General features: G+C 41.8%; 1 protein-coding gene across 2 annotated transcripts in view; it reads left to right on the top strand.

The window, feature by feature from the left end:
• Window positions 1-19,202, top strand: part of LOC119185613 (uncharacterized) — a 603,714-nt gene that overhangs the window by 42,199 nt on the left and 542,313 nt on the right. The window contains exons 12-16 of one of the 2 annotated variants that reach the window (XM_075892081.1): window positions 108-589; window positions 9,225-9,751; window positions 10,704-11,176; window positions 16,701-16,783; window positions 17,906-18,245. In XM_075892081.1, coding sequence (XP_075748196.1) covers window positions 108-589; window positions 9,225-9,751; window positions 10,704-11,176; window positions 16,701-16,783 — 1,565 coding nt within the window. In that variant the 3' untranslated portion in view covers window positions 17,906-18,245. Of the gene's footprint in view, window positions 1-107; window positions 590-9,224; window positions 9,752-10,703; window positions 11,177-16,700; window positions 16,784-17,905; window positions 18,246-19,202 lie in introns of those variants that run through there. The other variant, XM_075892089.1, reaches the window with a different exon arrangement.

Raw genomic sequence — 19,202 nt, 5'->3', positions numbered from 1 at the left:
CCTTGAGCTGGCCTCCAGGACTTTGCAGTGCCCGTAACTTGCTCAGTTGAAATTGTACGGCTTGGTGCCCCCAGGATAAGAAACGCTTGCGGGATATTCTTCTGCAGGTGTGATGAGCTACGTGACGGCTCTACCTCAGACCCAGGCTACTGTTGTGTACCCAACGCAAGCAGTCATGGCCAGTTCGACTGCCATGGCTCAGTTGCAGCCACAGCAGATACAGCAATTACAGCAGCAGCAACAGCAGCAGCAGCTGCAACAACATTTGCAGCAACAGCAGATACAGCAGCAGCAATTGCAGCAACAGCACCTCCAGCAGCAACAACTTCAACAGCAACTTCAGCAACAACAGCTACAGCAACTGCAGCAGCAACAGATTCATCAGGCTCAGCAACAAGCTCAGCAACAGATGCAGCAGCAGGCACAGCAGCAAGCAGAACAGCAACTTCTTCAACAGCAACAAGCGCAACAGTTACAGCAACAGCAACAAGTGCAACAATTACAGCAGCAACAGCAGCAAGCACAGGTAGCCTCTCTTCAAGCATCCCAGCTTGCACTTCAGCAGCAGCAGTTGCAACAGCCTTATCAGGTGCGTTGATCAGCATGGTGATGACTGTCATTGCTTCCTAACAGCTTGTTCATGTTTGGTCATATTGCCACGTGATCGTGGCAATATGCACAGAAAGGCCATCACAGGAGTTTTTGCTATTTTCTCTGAACTTTTGTTTGCCCAAGTAAATGTTTGTTAATGTCTTTTTGTTCTGAATGATAGGTTGTTTAGGACATTGTCTTTGGATCTGCACTCATACTGAGGTCTGTCGCCAACTTCGCTTGTCGAGACTCTTCAGGGAGACTCCTGACGTGCATTAAACAATTTTCTTTTTCCTGACTTTCCGGGCTCCTTGTCACGTCCCTTTGCTAGCTTCGGTTTATGCATACAAACTTTGTCTTAGGATGTTACGTAGGAAGCACCTCCCTGAAATGAATCTTAGATTGGGTTTTTATTAAGGATTTATTAGAAATTAGGTACTATTAGAAATTTTAGTTTGTCTGCCTACTTCTTGCTGTTGTTTTTGTGGGTTTCTGGAGCCATTGACAGGTATGGCCGAGTTAGCGGGAAGCGCTTTGTCTTTGTAGCGCTTTGTCTAACTGCGATACTTAAACGTAAATTTTCAGTTGCTTCGATGTTCTTGTCCAAATAATTAATGTACTGCAAGCTGATGTGTATATAACTGGTATTAACGCCAGCGGTTGGGAAAAGTGTGTAAGTCATATGAGCTTTGCGAGTGTTTAGATAGGCTCTGTGTCACCACGTGACGTTGCCAACGTTGCTCATCATGTGTACCTCTCGAGCAACTTATGAAAATTTCCTTGGTAACAAGTCAGTGCATAAGTAAAATTTTCTTATAAACTGCCCTGTTACCGTGCCACCAACACTAGAGCTTCATAGCCGACATGGTCTCTCCTCCTTTGCAAGCATTGGCAAACAATGTTAAATGACTGTATAATATTCTGATATTTTTTGCACTGTGCGTTTTCTGTGGCATCATGGTTTTCTGTATAAATTAATTGTTGGTTTACTTGGTCTGGCATAACTGGCTTAGAACAGTTTGTATAAATTTATCAAAGCAGTTACTGCTCCTGCTTTGCATAGTGGCATGAAATGAAAAATTCTGTATATCCAAGGCTGCAATGATTTACCTAATATTACATAAATTTAAGTTCACCCCTGCAACATATTCATACAATACATCAGACTCGATAATTCAAACTAGAGGATCTCAGGATCTTGTTTGAATTATCAGAAGTTTCAGTCATCAGAGTAGCATCATAAGCAGCTCTACTGATTGGCAGTAAACATTTTAGATAGCAGCGACCAGACTGGTACTCGTTATTATACAGCTTATGCACATGCATCTAAGTGAAGGCCAAAATTTGTTGCATTCTAATGCACATGTGTGTAATCAAAGGCCAAAATATGTTTTGTTCATGGTTTTATTGCAGCTCCCAGCTCCTTCCTTGTGTTTGTCATCAGTAGGGGGCTTTTTCGCATGACATCGGTGTATTGCACCGAAAGTGACCTTAATAAGTGTTGGTACACAAGAAACTAAAGCCGGACCGTCTCAGTCTTTTTCTTTTCCCTCTGTCGTCGCGTATTTATTTGCAACTGTTACTGACATAAAAACGTAGAATGTTAGGCTAGAAGCAAGAAAGACAGCAGCTTTTAAAGGCATTGCCTAGCAGAAAGATTAAATTACCCGAATTTATGCAGTGGGGCAGCTTGGATTACGTGGCTTGGAAATACATTCATAACCTAGCGAGCCAACCAAAAATGTAAGATTTGTTTTAATTAACTGAAAGTTCAAATTATCCAAGTTAGAATTACTGAGAGAGTCTACTGTAATACTATAAGTTCTGTGCAGGGCATCTTTAGCTCATTCTGTCATTAACTATGATAATGAGCTTTACCTCTGGCTTAAAGGGATGCTAAAGTAAAATGAAAATTTACGTCAGAGTGAAAGCTCAACGTATGTCACCATCTAAACAATGTTATCAACAACGATGACCTACTTACCGAGAAATTAAGGTAAATGCGCAAGAATACATGGGTTGCAGTAGGACATTCTCAAAATGATCCTGATGACATCAGAAGAACTGCCTACAATTAATCACTACAAATCGATCTAGCTGCACTAAATAAAGAACCTTCTGTGCATCAATAGACACAATGAAATGCTGCTTGTTCGTTTCTGTTTGATTCATAAAAAAAAAAAAGAACTAATGAACGTTGCTATGGGTAATGGCGCGAGTGGTTCAAAAACTCAATTTTCGCGTGGTTAAACTGGACAGGTCGTGCCATCTAGTGGGGTCCAGTTGAACCAACAGACGTCTGCAGTCTCAGAGCCAATGGCTGGAAATTGATCAGTGGCTGTTGTTGCTCCTGTGGCTCCCGCTGCTTTCATTCTGCTGCTACTAGTGTCTGCGGCCCTGCAGTAAAGCCCGGCAACATTGTGCACGGCAACAGTGGCGTCAGACGGTCCGCTTCTTGAGGCGGGTAAATTGAAGTGCACTAACCCGATGCGAACCACTAAAACGGGATTTCATTTGAAGATAAGCCCTTCCTTAGCACAAAAGTAACAAATTGAGGTTTCTGAATTGCTATTTCAACAATCAAAACAGGCTTAATAGTTGCATTTAGTGTCCCTTTAACCACATCTCATGTTGAGTTTAATGTGCCAGTAAGCAGGCCCAGACGTTGCTTTTTACACCTCCCAAACAAGATTGCTCATTGGTCTAGAAGACTGTGACAATCACATTTAATAAATATCACAGCACTGGGTGCTATGCAGATGTAGCATATTGAAGAACGATTTCCACACTGCATAGATGTAAGATTGCCCATAAGCCACATTATGTACACAGTGCTTAATTGCATAATTGGTAGTTGTAGTTAATGTAGTTGGTCCCCTGCGCAACGAAACAGCACCTTGGCTCTTTCGAGGATACCGTTTTAGCCTCGCAGTTGTCATGCCTGTTGCATATTTGTTTACGTTGTCAGTACATATGTGTAGAGAGGTTCCGAATATACAGGGTCTGTACCAAAAGTTCCCGGAGTTATATGTCACTGTAGGCTCTCTGAAGCGTTTCGAGCGTGTGGGCCTTGTTTTTATTACAGTTCAACACTAAACTTGATTGCACGCCTCTGCTCTGAAAACTCGTCCATTTGTTTTTTCTCGACGAGGGTGCAGTAGTTACCTCGGCACAATGGCATGATCTGCCTGAACAGCTACTCGCAGACAATTGAAACGGAACTCATTTTGAAGCTTATGTTCCTCACAAACTTCTGCACCACAAGCTCTGCCCCGCCAGGCAGCGCTGCTGACTGAAAAAATTCCGGAAACTTTTTGGGACAGACCCTGTAAGTAGGCAGATGCCGTCTACTTATCTACTTATATTTAGCCACACATTAAGGGGGTATGGTGGGGTAAAGGGGTCATCTTGTTTAGCTTTATATCTCAGCAAAGACAACAGCGTATACTAGTAAAAGGTCGCGTGATGGGAATCTTATGCATCTTCACATTTTTACCGCAAGGGGTGTCAAAAGTAATTTTGAGTGAAGATTTAAAAATGTCAATCTACGTTTACCGAGAAAAACAGGACTCGTTTCGTACAGTAGACAATTTATGCATGAGTGGGGTTATCTCATTTTGAGTCTGAGAGGTCGTCTGTTCCATTGAGGAGGGACGTGGCAATGAAAATTATCTTTGTTATTTATGAAGCTAAAGAGATGAAATTTGGCATGCAGATGTCATTTGTTGTGCTGATATCATAACTGAAGTTGGTTTTGAGCTATCTAATATAACTTTCGAATTAAAACACTTGATAGACTGTCATTGTCATCCCAAATTTAATTAGCTAATTAGACACAAGCCTGACAAAATTTTTGCATAAGGATATTTACAAGGGTCCATTTTGTGCCGTAATGCTATTGGTTTATTTTTTATATATAAATAAGCACACAATTTTTTTTTGTGAAATGTCCTGGACATATTGTCTTACCAACAACTTTTGCAAAAAGCCAATTAGACAAGTCTTTATGATGTGCACAAAATATGGACAGCTTTACGGCACTCACCAATGTATCAGAATCCAAGTACAGGAGACGGAATGACTATAGCTTAATTTGTTGTGAAATGGCACAGGGATGACTGACAGCAACTGCTCAAAAAATGAAAGCTGAGAAAATGGAGCTCTAAGAAATTGGAGCTAGAAGCTGATAAAATGGAACTCAGAAGGAAGCTGGCTTTATTTTTCATTGGAGAAATGCATTTTTGTGGCTATCTTTAGCTCCAATCTGTCCTGTTTTGCTGATGCCAATATGGTGGCATTTTCCCAAGGGAAAGCTGCAAATTTGCATTTTGCTATGCCCAATTTTCACATATATTCTTTCTCAACCTTTATCATTTATTTTGATCTAAAATCACACTGATGTAAAATATGGTCTCGGGATTACAGAAAAAGAATTATTAAAAACTGAACATTTTGACCAAACTTAAAATTACCATTGCCACGTCCCCCCTTAGCTGCAATGCACACAGAGTATGTTGCTGTGAAACCAGCATATAATATTATTTTGTAAAAGCTGATGGATGCTCTCATGCTGTTGATCTTGCTTACATCGGAGCAGTATTTTTAGTGGTATAGACTTCATGTGTCACGTGCTATGTTGTGTGTGCTGCTTACGATTTATACATTGAATTATTTGCACCTTAAGGGATATGGACTTTTATTTTAGGGGTATTCACGCATTGAGAGATATATAAAGGAATACATTTTAGGTCTATTTTTTTCTTGTTACTTTTCTAATGAAGTGAACTAACTTGAGCAGTGTATGTATGCTGAGCAGCAAACTAATGGACTCTGCTACTGCTGTCAAGATTGACAATAGAATAGTGTAATCTATTCAACAAAGCAAAATAATTTAATCTGGCCTGTACCATGTAAGTGAAAAGAAGAAGCTGTACAGTTTTATAGATGCTGTTTGCCTTCATTTTTATACCTTCTATTGCTATAATTTGGTTCGAGCTTTTCAACAAATCAGGTTTTTTGGTTAGTATTTTCCGAGATAAATTTTGGCTGGTTTCTCTCTTCGTGTATTGTTCTCCTCGTACGGCCTATTGTTTGTTGTAGAATTTATTATTGTTGGGCAAGTTGGTTGGGTGAAGTTTGTTTTTATACCTAAGTCTGTCTGTTTTTCTAAGCCTGTCTTTTTTGGTTATGCCCGTATTCAAATTATTTAATTGTTAATGTTACTTACTGGTTTACTAGTGTTTCTATCGCTGAAATCTGTGTGCTGCATTTTCTGCTCATAAAAACTTCTAGTTTCACTCTCTACACTGAATACTATGGCATGGGTGCAGTCAGTGCCATGTAATGATGCGGCTGTGCGGGACTGAAGAGAATGCATTAGACAGTGGAACCACTAGAATGTGATTTTATTAGTAAAGACATGAGACTAAGACTCCAATGATTAACACACAACATAAAAGTACAGGTTGGATACAGTGCCGTGAGTGAACTTTCCTAGTTTATAGCGGCCATCAGTGCAGTTACAAAGACTTTAAAGGACACCAGCGAGAGTACATGAAAGGTTGTTCAACAGTGTGGAACCTTAGCGGCAGGTGACATCATATCAGATATGTTTGTTTTGTTGTAAAAATTATTAAAGAAGGATCAGGAATACATACCTTTTTTCTTTTTTTTCAGTCAGCCATCGTCATATCATTCTCTGTCTTTAACAAAGGTTGCTGCTGTATTAAAACAAAATTGTCTTTGCATTTCGTATAAGGAAATTACAAAGGAGACATTATTGTAGATGTTGATTCTATTACAAACACTGCATTCCCAAAATTACTGGTTTACTTTTGAGCTATTTCTTTGATTTAAGGATTGCTTACAGAAAGCATCATATTCAAGGTTCCTTGTTTTCTTTGGGAATTCACTTTCTGACAGCATAGTCACTTGACAAGTGTGAATACACAGAGCATACTTATTAGGATGGCGGATATTGAAAATGTAGAGCGTCATCTGTACCACAAGCTTGATCCTCCATGTCTGGTTGGGTGTGAAAATAAAACCAGACTCATATCGCAATATTACAGGTGCTACACTTGGGGACAACTTTCTGTGGCAATGAAAGGAAAGCTACGGAGCCAAAGTGGGCTTGTGCCACCGCTGTATTATATAGTGCCACAAATGCATCCGTGTTTTCTGGGTGAAAATAATAAAACCGAACATCATTTTCTTCTGGTTGCTGTTCATAAAGAGATGCGGCACGCACGGGGGCGATATTCATGTTTTTTTGTTGCTTTCTGAAGAGTCGTTTCGCGCTCTTGCGTGTCTGAAAACGTCACACGTTTTACGTGCACCTCGCAGTCAAAATCCTGTCTTCGTCTTTAGATCAGCGTGCGTCGCCCTCCAGCTATTCCGACGATTCGCCGAAGGAGCTTGCGTCGAATTTCACTCGCGAATGGCTGTGTAAGCAGGCGTATCAAATTGTGTGCAGGGGGATTACTTGAACATGGTTGTGATTCGAAACGTGAGCTGAACCGGACTACTTCGTGGAAGAGTACAGGAGCAGTAGCTCCGCCCCCATTGCTTTCCCATCATTGCCGCAGAAAGTTGTCCTCAAGTAAAGTCGGTGGTAAATTGTCTTTGTTCTGCCTTGACTTCCCAGGGCTTCATGCACCGTTGAGGCAATAAGGAAGCAATTGTAATGCAAGGAAAATAGTAGAATGCATTTTAATAGAACGTCTTGGTTACTCTAGTGAATGAAAAAAGTTACTCATGCAAACTCGTTCTGTCAGCAAGGTCGGTGCTGCACATTGGTTCTGAAATTAGGGACTTGTACAAAAGGGCTCTTCATAGCCTCACTTGTTATTTGCCCAGGCAGCTCATTTGCCTTTCCCGCAATATATGCTAGACTTGCCGAACTATATTGTGATGAACGGTTTTTTAAACTGATGGGTGTCACGCACGTGCAAGAAAGCATAATTAGTCAGCATTTCCTTGTTAGTGTTGCTAATTGAAAAAAAAAGCAATGATTTATGTATATAAGCATGTGTAAGGCTTCGTCGGTGGCTTAAGATGAAACCCACATATGTTAAAGATTAGTACTACAGACACTGCTACATGCATCTGTGAAAAAATCCTTAATTTTGCTACACGAGACTCGATCGATTGCTGCACAAGTTTTGTGAGGTAGTGCTCACCACCAAAGTATACCATTTGCGTGCCACTTCTGTTCTTTTGAAACTTCCTTATCCCTCCCCTTTTAATTTCTTCTTTTGCATTCTTCTGTCAGCATCCGTTGCACATATTAGAGCTAGAGTTACAGAGCCCATACAGTGGAGCAGTTCCTGTGGCAAATTATCGCAGTTATACCTCTCCGCTAATCGCAAACCTTCGTATGCTGTTAGCAATAGTGAATAGTAATGCAATGCCGCCGTAGGATGTGAAAGCGAGGAGGGCAATTTATTAAAAATATATGTAAAAGGAATGTATAAATATAATGTTTTCAGATATTCAGAATGACAATACACTAAAAGCTTGTTAATCCGGATAATTCGGGAAGTTCAATAATTTGGATTTAGATGCGTTTCCTGGTCCCAGTCAGCATATGCATTGCTTGCATCAAACATGTTGATTCATTCATATTTTGTTGCAACCCAGTTCAATTAAGCGATTCGCAGAGCACGCCGCAAATTGCCGTAAGTGTGCTGCACACTAAGCATGAAAACGATTGCAGACAATCGGAATGATGCGGTGGTGTCCGCATTGCTACCTTCATCAGTTAGTGACCACAGTTTTATATACATGTGGAAGTGGCTTTAACTTAGTGCTATGTGCACGCCCTGTCACTAAACTCAAACATGTCAGAAGCTGATAAATATGAAGAGCTTTCTGCCTCGGTTGGCCTGCTGGCATAAAGAAAGCGTGCTGCATTGGGTTGGACAAACTATTAGATGCTGGAAATCTTACTTGTGAAAAAAACAATCTCCTCGAGCATATGGGGGTGGTAGTAGCGGCAGTACATAATAATAGAATGATGCACAGAGTGTTGCGGGCTAATTAAATGCAGAAGTCTTGCACCGTGGTTGCATTGTAAGTGAAATCGCAGGATGACAAAAATTGTGGTTCTTACGCTGCTTTTCTGCAAAATAAGTGCACCATTTATGTATTCTGCATCAAGAAAATGAAAGTATATTGATGTAAGAGACACTTTCTATTTTCTTGATACCTTTCGATAATTTATACATTTTTTTCGGTCCTGAGAAATCCAAAGTAATGATTTTACTGTCCTAAATTTGCGCAATATATTATGTCCACCATGCGTTATAAGCAGACAGTATGTATTAAAAAAGCCTTATGCACTCCGGTCACTCTCATTGCATACAATTAAAAATGAAAGATCACTTTTTTTGTTTGTTTTGAAGTGCTCTGCTCATGTACTATGAGGTGCTAGAAGACGATTTTATGACTATGCCCAGCACAAAATAAGGAATGCCCCCTGTGTTTCCAGAGCACAAAGCATTAAAATATCTCCTATTGGTGCTTGAAATGCTTTCCTCTTGCTACAGAGGTCCTTCTGCTTCTATTTTTTAAGTTATGAATGTGTAAAATCGCTAAATTTGAGTCTGTGTAAAATGGTTGTCTGCCCACAGGTTACACCACCGTCAATGCAGTCAACTGCCACCATATATCCTCACTTGAGACACCAGTATGCACAGTACGCTGCCAAGAAGAAATATGATGTTCCGCCACCATCACTTTCTGTGCCAGCAGTTGCAACTGTGCCCGTTCTGTCAGCTGACTCTCTGAGTGGAGCAGCAGCTGCTGCAGCAGCAGTGGCATCATCACCATCATCATCGGGGCAGAGTGGAGCATCTGCCATCTCAGTGCCCGCTGTTGCTCTTCCATCCACAAACACAGCAGTGCCCCTGCCTACAGATACGTCAGTACCACCACCAAATATGGCAGTGCCCTCTCTTGCATCCGTGCCTCCACCTAGTAAAGTGGAAGTGCATACGGCTGTGGTGCCACCTGCAAATGCTGCTGTGGCTCTCGACGCAGCTGCCCCTCTACCAGCTGACACAACCATGCCTCCACCAACAAAGGCTGTTGCATCACCACCGCCACCAACCGACACATCAGTGCCACCTCCCAACTTCAGTGCAAATGACGGATGGAGGCAAGTGGTTGTTTTGTGGTGACACACTGATCTGCTCATTAGGTTCTGTTGCATATCATTTCCTCCGTCTCACCAGCGCCATTTAGTGTTGTGTAAACTTTCAATGGCTAAAAAGAAGAGATAGCCCCTTGTTAAATGCTGATATTTTGTAATGGATAAGCTGCAGTCACGGCTTGTTCGTCTTGGTTCTTTTTTCTCCCCGCAGGCAAGACCAGTAGCTTTAAAAACCCAGTCTCTAGATCGTTGAGCAAATAAAAAGGCCTGTTTAAAACCACACGGGAAAGTGCAGCCCCGCCACGGTGGTCTAGTGGCTAAGGTACTCGGCTGCTGACCTACAGGCCGCGGGATCGAATCCCGACTGCGGTGGCTGCATTTTCGATAGAGGTGAAAATGCTGTAGGCCCGTGTGCTCAGATTTGGGTGCACGTTAAAGAACCCCAGGTGGTCGAAGTTTCCGGAGCTCTCCACTAAGGCGTCTCTCATAATCATATGGTGGTTTTGGGACCTTAAACTCCACATATAAATAAATCAAATCAAAAGGAAAGTAGAAGTCTGTGTTTTTTTTTTATGTGCAGCAGTATGGGGATGCAGTTCTCCCTCCCCAGTGGAGAGACCTCTGCATAGTTTCTTGACTGAGTTATGTATTCTGGTTATTTGCAATGATTATTTACTGTTCATATGCAAATTTGGCATATGAGGCAAATAATGTCTTTTCTTTACTCAAATATATCTGGTAATTTGATTACGCTAAGCATTATGATGCAACAAAGGGAGACTTTTGTGCTCAAGTAGCTCTTGCACAGCCACCCAATGTATAAACCTTTTTTTCTGTTTAACTGCATTTTCCATTGCTTCTCTGCGTTTGAAACGTGAAAATCAGTGCCTGGAGAATTTTGTGTCCAGCTCTCTAGAATACTAACTGGCTGCTTCATTGCCCCCTTTTGCCTTTTCAGGTTTCGTGTTCCACCACCACCTGTGACTGCGCGCCCTCCTTTGTTCCCGTCAGCATCTGCTTCATCCTCGGAGTCCGTACGTGCGTCTCTGCCTTCAAAGCCATCAACGTCACCACCTTTGTCACGATCTTATGCAACTCACAGCGATGCCAAAACAGCAGAACCGACACCCTCCTCCCCCGCATCCTCGTCTTCGTCAAGCATCACACCTCTGTACTACCGAAGTTTGCGGCCACAGGCCAAGTCATCGTACTTAAGCAGCTATCAGGCATCAGCACTAACAGAGGAGGAGTTCAACAGCTACGGGAAACCAGCATCACATACTAATGGAAGCAGTCTGCCGAGCATGTCTGTAACTGGTGCTGCTGACACTTCTACCAGACTCTCGGCTGAGAGCACTACTAAGAAGTCGGACTGGGAGATCATGCCTCCTCCGTCGCAGACCAAGCCTGCATCGAGGATTAGCTCTATGGGTAAGACTTTGGCTATCTTAGAATTCGCTTTTCTCTTGTACCGTGTCTTGTCAAGTTTCATCATCATTAGCCTGACTGTAGTCACAGCAGGACGAAGGCCTCTCCCATGTTTCTCCAATCAGCTTAGTCCTGCGCTTGCCGCTATCACTTTATACCCACAAACTTCGTGAATTCATCTGCCCATTTAACTTTGTCTCCCCCTCGCGCGTTTGCCTTCTCTTGAAATCCAGTCAGTCACCCTCAATGACCAGCGTTTATATTGCGTATGCATTACATGCCCTGCCTATGTTCATGTTTTCTTCGTGATTTCGTGAGCAAGTCAGGGAAAAAAGAGGGGTTAAGATCATCATAGTTTAATGTTTACTGGGTGGCTTTTGTTTCAGTTTCATCCCCTTTCTTCATTATCATTGTTACGTGTTTCAACAACACACTCTGGTAGGGCTTAAATAGGCTGTGAAAAATTTTTCAGTAAGCTCGTTGTTCCTTCAATCCCTGATAGCGTTCGTGCTTGCTCAATTCGTAAGTGGCAAAATGCTTGAACACAAGACTAAGTATCTTCCTTTAACGCCTTCATTACTACGTGCGAATGGTTGCTCATACACAACGAACCATCTTGGGCAAAACGACGTGGACATACAATTTATTCTGTGTTCATCTATTTGTAGGCACCATGATTCCCAACATCGACATGCACCAACTTGCCCAGCAAGACATCTTTCTAGAATGCCTTCCTTAATATTGCAATTTAATGCGTCTGACAAAACTTCTCGAACTTGTAGAAGCTTCATAGTGACACAGATATGAACATTTCATATAAATATTATTATAGTATATATAGTTGGTAGTGCAGGATGTTACTTGAAAAGTTGTCTGCCCCATTTTTTCCTTTTATTACTATTACGCTAGGCTAAAAGTGTTTACAGTGCCTCTGGTGAAAGCGAAAAAAATTGTTCTCTTGGTTATACCAATACAGTCAAACCCCTATATAAGAGGCACTGATATAAGAGACAAATGGGTATGAGAGACCCCAGGGTGCCTACAGCTAAATAAGGGGTGATGAGAAAATGCGTATGAGGTCTCCTGCTTATAAGAGACATCTCATATAAAAGACAAGAATTGCTGCTTGGAGCATGCTTTTTGTAAAGGGGCTTAACTGTAGTAGTTGTGCAGATGCTGAATGAAAATGTACAGTCAGGTGATGTTCTGTGGGAGAGGGCATGAAAGATATCAATGCAGCTGCAGCTGCTTATGTGCCTTCAAGCAGTTAACCATTGTGAACCGGGATCATACTCAGCCGTACTAATCAGTTCTGTCGTTATGTCTAATCTATCATGATCGTGGTGCATCACGCATTCAGTTAGTCCATCTGCATAATTTGTTCATTATCGACATCAGTTTCAGTTTAGTGACAAGCTCCTTACAATAGCTCCTTAGAAATGTACAGGCTTCAGAATATGCCACACAAGTGGTGTGCTGTGGCATTAGTATTTCTTTGAATCACAATAGAAGGAGTACAAATGAACAAATCTGACAGCCACATAATATAGGAGAGGGACAGCATGTTGACTGAATCTCCAAGGGAAGAGCAGGGTTGTATGCACAGGTGCCATGGATGCCAGCAACTCCCTGAATTAAGCCATACCAGAGCCTTTGAGAAAAGCATGTTTGCATTGGCCTTGAAAAAAAATAATGAGTAGGCATTGTCTGAGGTATTGGCAAAATAGCCCGCGATTACTTCCATGAAAAGCGATCAGTGTTTAAAGTTGTGCCTCTGGGAGGCCACAATATCTGCACTTATCTTCAAGCTAGACTGGCAGTTAAGCAATGTGTGTGCAAGGTGGATTAAAATATTTTGCACATTGCAGTAAGGGTCATGTGCCCATGCATATTAAACTGACACAAGATAATGCCACGGCAGCATTTCCATTGTGGCCAGGGCACTTTAAATGCCTCTGTGGGCATTTCTATTTAATGTTTTGGTAAAGTGCAGGAAGGTGATAGTTCCAGTAGGCCCAGCAGCATTGTTTTGAATGCAATGGCAGATGCAATTACAAGGCACCACTTCGGGGCCCCTGTAAAGATCTTGTCACATGTAGCCTACCAGAGACGTTGACCACTTTAGAGTCCAGCTCCTAGGCACTTGTTGCTGCCTTTAGCGGTGTCGCCTTTGGTGTTTACGGCATTGGCGTAACCAATAGAGCCAACAAGGACAGAACATGGCGAACCCGGAGTTTGTTTTCATGAGCCACTGGCCTCTGACTTGGCGTTCTTCCTTTGTCTTACATGCCGGCCGCTCACTTGGAGTTCGTGTGCATGAAGGCTGGCACGTGCACAGGGACTTACTTCGCTTGCTGTAAGAGGGCTGTTGGTGTTTCGCTTGATTTGCGGTGCCTGCAGTAGTGTGTACAGCACTCGAGAGCTGGCAGTTTCTGTGGCAGTATGTAACAAACGTTATGCTGCTGCAACTGCAGGTGACCAAAACTTCATACAGGGCTGGCATTGTTCCAATAGGAAGCTGAGCTTAAAAGTCGTGTTAGGGAGTGTAAAGTCGTGTAAAAGTCGTGTAAGGGCTCTGACACTATAATTTATGAGATATTTATTATTTTAGATATTATCGCCGTGTCGCTTGAGTGTAGGCAAGGCACTATGCTGAGGTCTTGTCAAAAGCATGCTTTCTTGAGAAAGTGCATGCAACCTTTCCAAGCAGCTAGGTGCTTGTGTGTTCCACAACTACATGCATAGGTGTCAGCATGCTGGCACAAAAAGGGCTCTTATCCCTTCTTGAGCCATACCAGCAGTTGTCCCCAGCATGCTACATCAGTAAATCAGTGCTTTCCTCCATCCTCAACCACGATGCAACACAAGGTTGCACCCCCCCCCCCCCCCAAGAAATCCGGATGACACTCATGCCTACATGCCTGCATTGCTTACTGGCTGAAATCGATACAAACATACATGTATAGCTATATGCGTTTTCTGTGTTCAGCTGCTTCATGTGCACAGATTTTGTTGCTGAGGTACTCGGCATCTTTGTGATGTAAAAAAAGCTTGGTTACCATTTCATCATGTTTTGTCTCAGTTTGGACTCATTAACCCCTTTTTTGTTGGTTCAGTAAGAGTGGCAAGAACAGACTAATGGACACTTTTTCTTTCAGATGTGTATTTCACCGCCTGTTTTTATATTATTGTACTTGGTGAACTGCAAACTCGAAGTTATCATTCATCTTATGTGACCGAGATGCATGTTAACTGTTTCTCACTTTCAGCAGTACACTTTCATTGATAACATTAAATGTTAAAATGGGTATTTTTGATATTTCATGTATAATTCAAAATTTTTTTGAAATATTTTACGAAAACCAAGGTGCGCAGTTTAGGAAGAATTTGCATTAACTGTACTTGGTGTAGGTGGCATAACAGATGCTGTGGCAAAAGTTAAAAGATAAATAAGTAGGCTCTTATGAAGTCTATAAAAACAATTGTACTAGAGAACACCAGCACAAGCACAATGAAACTGGTGGCACAGGAAATATACTAAGATGCAGTGGCCATGTACAATATTGAAATATCTCGAAGGGCAACTAACAGTACAATTTTGAGTTGTGATTTTTATAGATTAATGAACTGGTCAGTGTCTGGTCTATTCAGGCTAGTGCTACTTCACCAGTGATTTTCATGTCATCCTTCACATGCAAAGCAGTACACTTAAGACAGGTGTGAGAGGGACTGGCCAGATTCAGCAGGAATACATGAATCTGCACTGCTGTATTCTAGTGAAAAAAAAAAACATAATGCCATGATGCTCCTTCATTTTATATGGCCATTGTCAATAGAAGCTCATCTTCGCAAGGGAAGTTCACGATGGTGTGTAGCTCAGTGATATAGGGCTTCCAACGATGGCCACTCTGATTAGGCCAGCAGGCCTGTTTCTTGGTTGTGGTGCTTGCAGTATGACTGACTTCACGATGCAGAGCACTTTTACCAATATTATCAGCATTAAAAATTTCCACTGTGATTTAATGAATCCAACTTGTTTTTCGATAATTAGTTTGTGAAGGCAGAATGTGTAAGCCAGGTAAGCCGCTTCACTGAAGTTGCTTGCTGTGGCAAATGAAATGAGCGAGAGTGATGGCTCCCAGTAACGCCAGTGTATGTTACTGGACACTGCTGTGAAGAATGGGTGCATTTGAGATATGGCCTTATTCTGCTAATCACTATTTCATGTCAGAAACTGAACTGTAGCCAGTGTCTATACCATACCTTGTTAGTGGTGTTAGGTGCAGATTCCTGAAGTGGGATGGTATATTGGCAAAAGAGTGGCACTCTACTACCGTTAACCCACTTGCTGATTAATAACCTGAATGAGCGCATTATTTGTGTGGTGTGTGATCTTCTGCAATGCTTAGCTGATTTGCAAGTTTGTGAAGTAATTTTGGGGTGACAGATAATAGTTGGATGCCAGATGGTACTGTGGTTTACGGAAATAAAGAAGCAATGCTGGAAGCATTCTGTTGTGCTTTGCGCAACTTCCCAATCTATCATGTGGACAGCGTTCGTGGAGTTGTCAGAGTGCCTGAGCAACTGCAAATGTGTCATTCATGATCCTGATGTGAGGTGCTGCAGTTAGAGAACATATGCTCACACTGATTATTATAGGCAACATTTGTGGATAGTTCTTGATCAGATGTGCCTGTGTAAGCTGAGATATCAGCAATAGAAATCTCGGCAATTCAGAATATTTGTGTCACTTGTACTTGAGTATTAAGAGTCTAGCATATAAAAAATATGAACAAAATGACAATGTAGACAAAAGTTCAGCATTGCACTGTTAAAAGAGGAAAAGTATTATAACATTTCACTTTCAAGAGCCGCTGTGGTGTAGCTGACAAAAATTTCTGATACGGAAATTTATGTAACATATCCCAACAGTAAAATTATTTCGTAAGTGTTTACTGATATGAAGGATTTAAAAATGAGTTTCAGCATTGTAGTTCTTAGCATTGTTATTAAATAGGTATAGTATTTTTTTAACAGTTGTACAGCCGTTGAACCCTTCTTTTAATACATCGTTACATGCTTATATCATTTAGTTGATTTAGTTGAAATGATGTCAATTAGTTGTGATTAATATATTTTTCTCTCATCGCTTCTGACGTTCATTCTTTTTTTCTTTCATGCCTTCTGCTGCTGACTTGGCTTTGCCACAAACACCGTCAATGTGTTGACTGACCCGCAACATCCACCACTTTGGATTCTTCCAAACTGGACCCTCATCGGCTGCATATAACTAACATCACACTTCTTTTTATTGCACGCCTTTGGTCATCGATGGATGCATGGTTTTTAAAATTATGATATGCTTCTTCTCCTGCAATGCTGTGTGCCCAATACTTCTTCTGAACTACTGTTATTTTTTCATATTGGTCTTGATTTATTTTATGTGGTGCATTGAATTTTCTCATGCCTTATTTTGGTGTGTGTGCTTTGGGTGTTGCGGTCTTGTTTGTTGGTTCTGTTTGTGCAGTATCGTACACCTATCCTAATTTGAAGCGACCAGGGGATGCTGTGGATAACTCTGACTGGAAGAGGCCAAGGGGGGCCCTCTAGGTAGGACAACACACACTTGCTGATTTATTGAAATGCTTTATGAGTAAAATTGGTGAAGGCGTGCAGTACCTGTTTCAGCTTACTTATGTTGATGCAAGGGTGATGGAAAACAGCACTGCATGAATTTTTTATTAGTTGGGCTACCGGTATTAAGTGAAGGTATTCGGTGCTACATGATTATGAATGGAAGTGAGGGATAAAGGTCTGGTCATTTAATGGTCAGAATTCTGAAGGGGTCCTGCAATACTTTCTTAAGTAATGATCAATTGGCTTCATTAGAATAGTTTATCATCAACTCATGAATATCGACTCCTGCGGAAATGTCTAGAATCCGTCAAGTACGAGCTGAGATTTGTCGCACACTACAGTTGCTTTCTCTTTTCCTTTAGCCCAACGAGCGTGGATGGCACAGGGGAAAGAAGTTACGTCATGCTCGCATCATGCTTTTGAGCTCTTTTTTTCCTTCAAACACGCAGCTTACTTTCAATGTTATCGCAAGGGCACACGCAGTTCGTCTCTAGCGGTGGCCACGGCAACTCCCTCATGATGCTTGAAACAGCGAAGATCTTTGAATTGAGGTATATGGCACTGTCACTTGGATATATGTCATCATCATTCTGAGAAAGAAGAGAGAACGATTTATAGCAGACACAGAACTAATCGTAAATTCCAGGCCCCGTACTGTGCCAGAATGTTTGGCGCGCATGTTCTCGAAAGCCTCATATATCAATTGGCAGCATTCTCTGACCATGCTCAAAAAGGGTTGCAGGACCCCTTGATGACTTGGAAATCTGACATCATATATGAATGGATAGTAACATCATGTATGAATGAATAGTTCCTCACCATTTCTTGAGGGCACGGTGAAAATTTCATGTCTGGTGGTAGTGTTTATAGGGTGGTTCCGAGTTAACATCGAAACAAAAGTTTTTAATGACTATATAATTACCATTAGTTTATACAGGCATCGCTGCAGGATTAAACCAGGACAGCATTCAACTTTTTGTGCACACCTTGATGCTTGGAACTAACATGTGGTATTGAAGGAGTATACTTGCTATTTCGTGGCTTTCGTGATGTTGTGACCTAGTTGGACTTTTATTTTTATATTTTTCTTTACAGGCTCAGGCAAGAATTGCCTTCAACCTGAAAAGGCAGTCAGTCATCCAGGTCTGGTGGGTCCTATCAGTGTTATCCTGTATGATCCGAAATGGTCATGTTTTCATAAGACAAGCATGCTTTTTGTGGGAGAGGCTTGCCAGGCAAGCCATAATTAACCTCTCATTATGTACATCCTCTCTTAGTGGATGTGTTTTGTACAAAGAAAAGCTTTCAAATGTAAATATAGCAGTGATTTTATTGATGTGGATGTGTAAGCGATGTGTGCTGTCCATGGAGATAATGATTACTCACTGACTCCATGGGGATCAGTTGAATTGAGAATAAAAAAATGCGAATGAGTCATGGTGTGTATCATTCCTTGGTTTGTGAAAGGCAAGATATGGCGCCACAGTGCATGATGTAGAAGTTCGATAGAGAATGATGATATGGCCAACCTTTTGCATTGAGTGAATGCAAGTGGCAACTATGCTCCAGTCAGAAGGACACTTTATTGCTTGCTCATTGGATAAAAAAGGTGGGAAAAAGGAAAAAAAAGAGCAGAAGGTGGGCCGTAAAGGGCTGCACAGAACGGTACTTTTTGCGGTGATAAATGTGCTGCACCAACTGCTCCCATTTGGGTCCAGGCAGAAATACTGAGACATCGCTAGAGAGATGTGCTGCACCAACTGCTCCCATTTGGGTCCAGGCAGAAATACCGAGATATTGCTACACCAAGCAGCTGTCTTTCACGTGATTTGCACCATGCGAGCTGCATCTGTGCTGACATGCAAATATATAGATTGTTTTGCTAGCGCTTGTTGTTGATTGAACCCTCCACCTGCGCTGAAAATTCACCCTAGGAAATTCCAGTTATAGTCCTTTGCATATGCTTTGCTGGCTGCTGCTGCCTGTTTTGTGTTGCTTTTCATGGTTAGAACAATTCCAATGAAGTACATGGTACTGAGTGGTGTTAGGATCCTTTATGCAATGAGTGCTCTTGCAAGTGAAAACATTCACTTATTCTAAATAGTTTCTGGGTTGTGATTGACAACCAGAAGACACCGGGGAAAAACGCTCATGTATGATCTGTCCATTTTATTCAAAGCAGGTAAGCATAACCAAGCGCAAGGTTTGATTACAGTGCCGCTTCCTCACCAAAAAGGTAGAGTCTCAGAGAAGCCAATATCCCGGCTGTGGCGGCTGCATTTCCGATGGAGGCGGAAATGTTGTAGGCCCGTGTACTCAGATTTGGGTGTACATTAACGAACCCCAGGTGGTCAAAATTTCCGGAGCCCTCCACTACGGCGTCTCTCATAAT

The sequence above is a fragment of the Rhipicephalus microplus genome, chromosome 1 (assembly GCF_043290135.1).
Source record: "Rhipicephalus microplus isolate Deutch F79 chromosome 1, USDA_Rmic, whole genome shotgun sequence".
Classification (NCBI taxonomy): Eukaryota; Metazoa; Arthropoda; class Arachnida; order Ixodida; family Ixodidae; genus Rhipicephalus; species Rhipicephalus microplus.
This window is presented reverse-complemented; position numbering and strand designations above follow the sequence as displayed.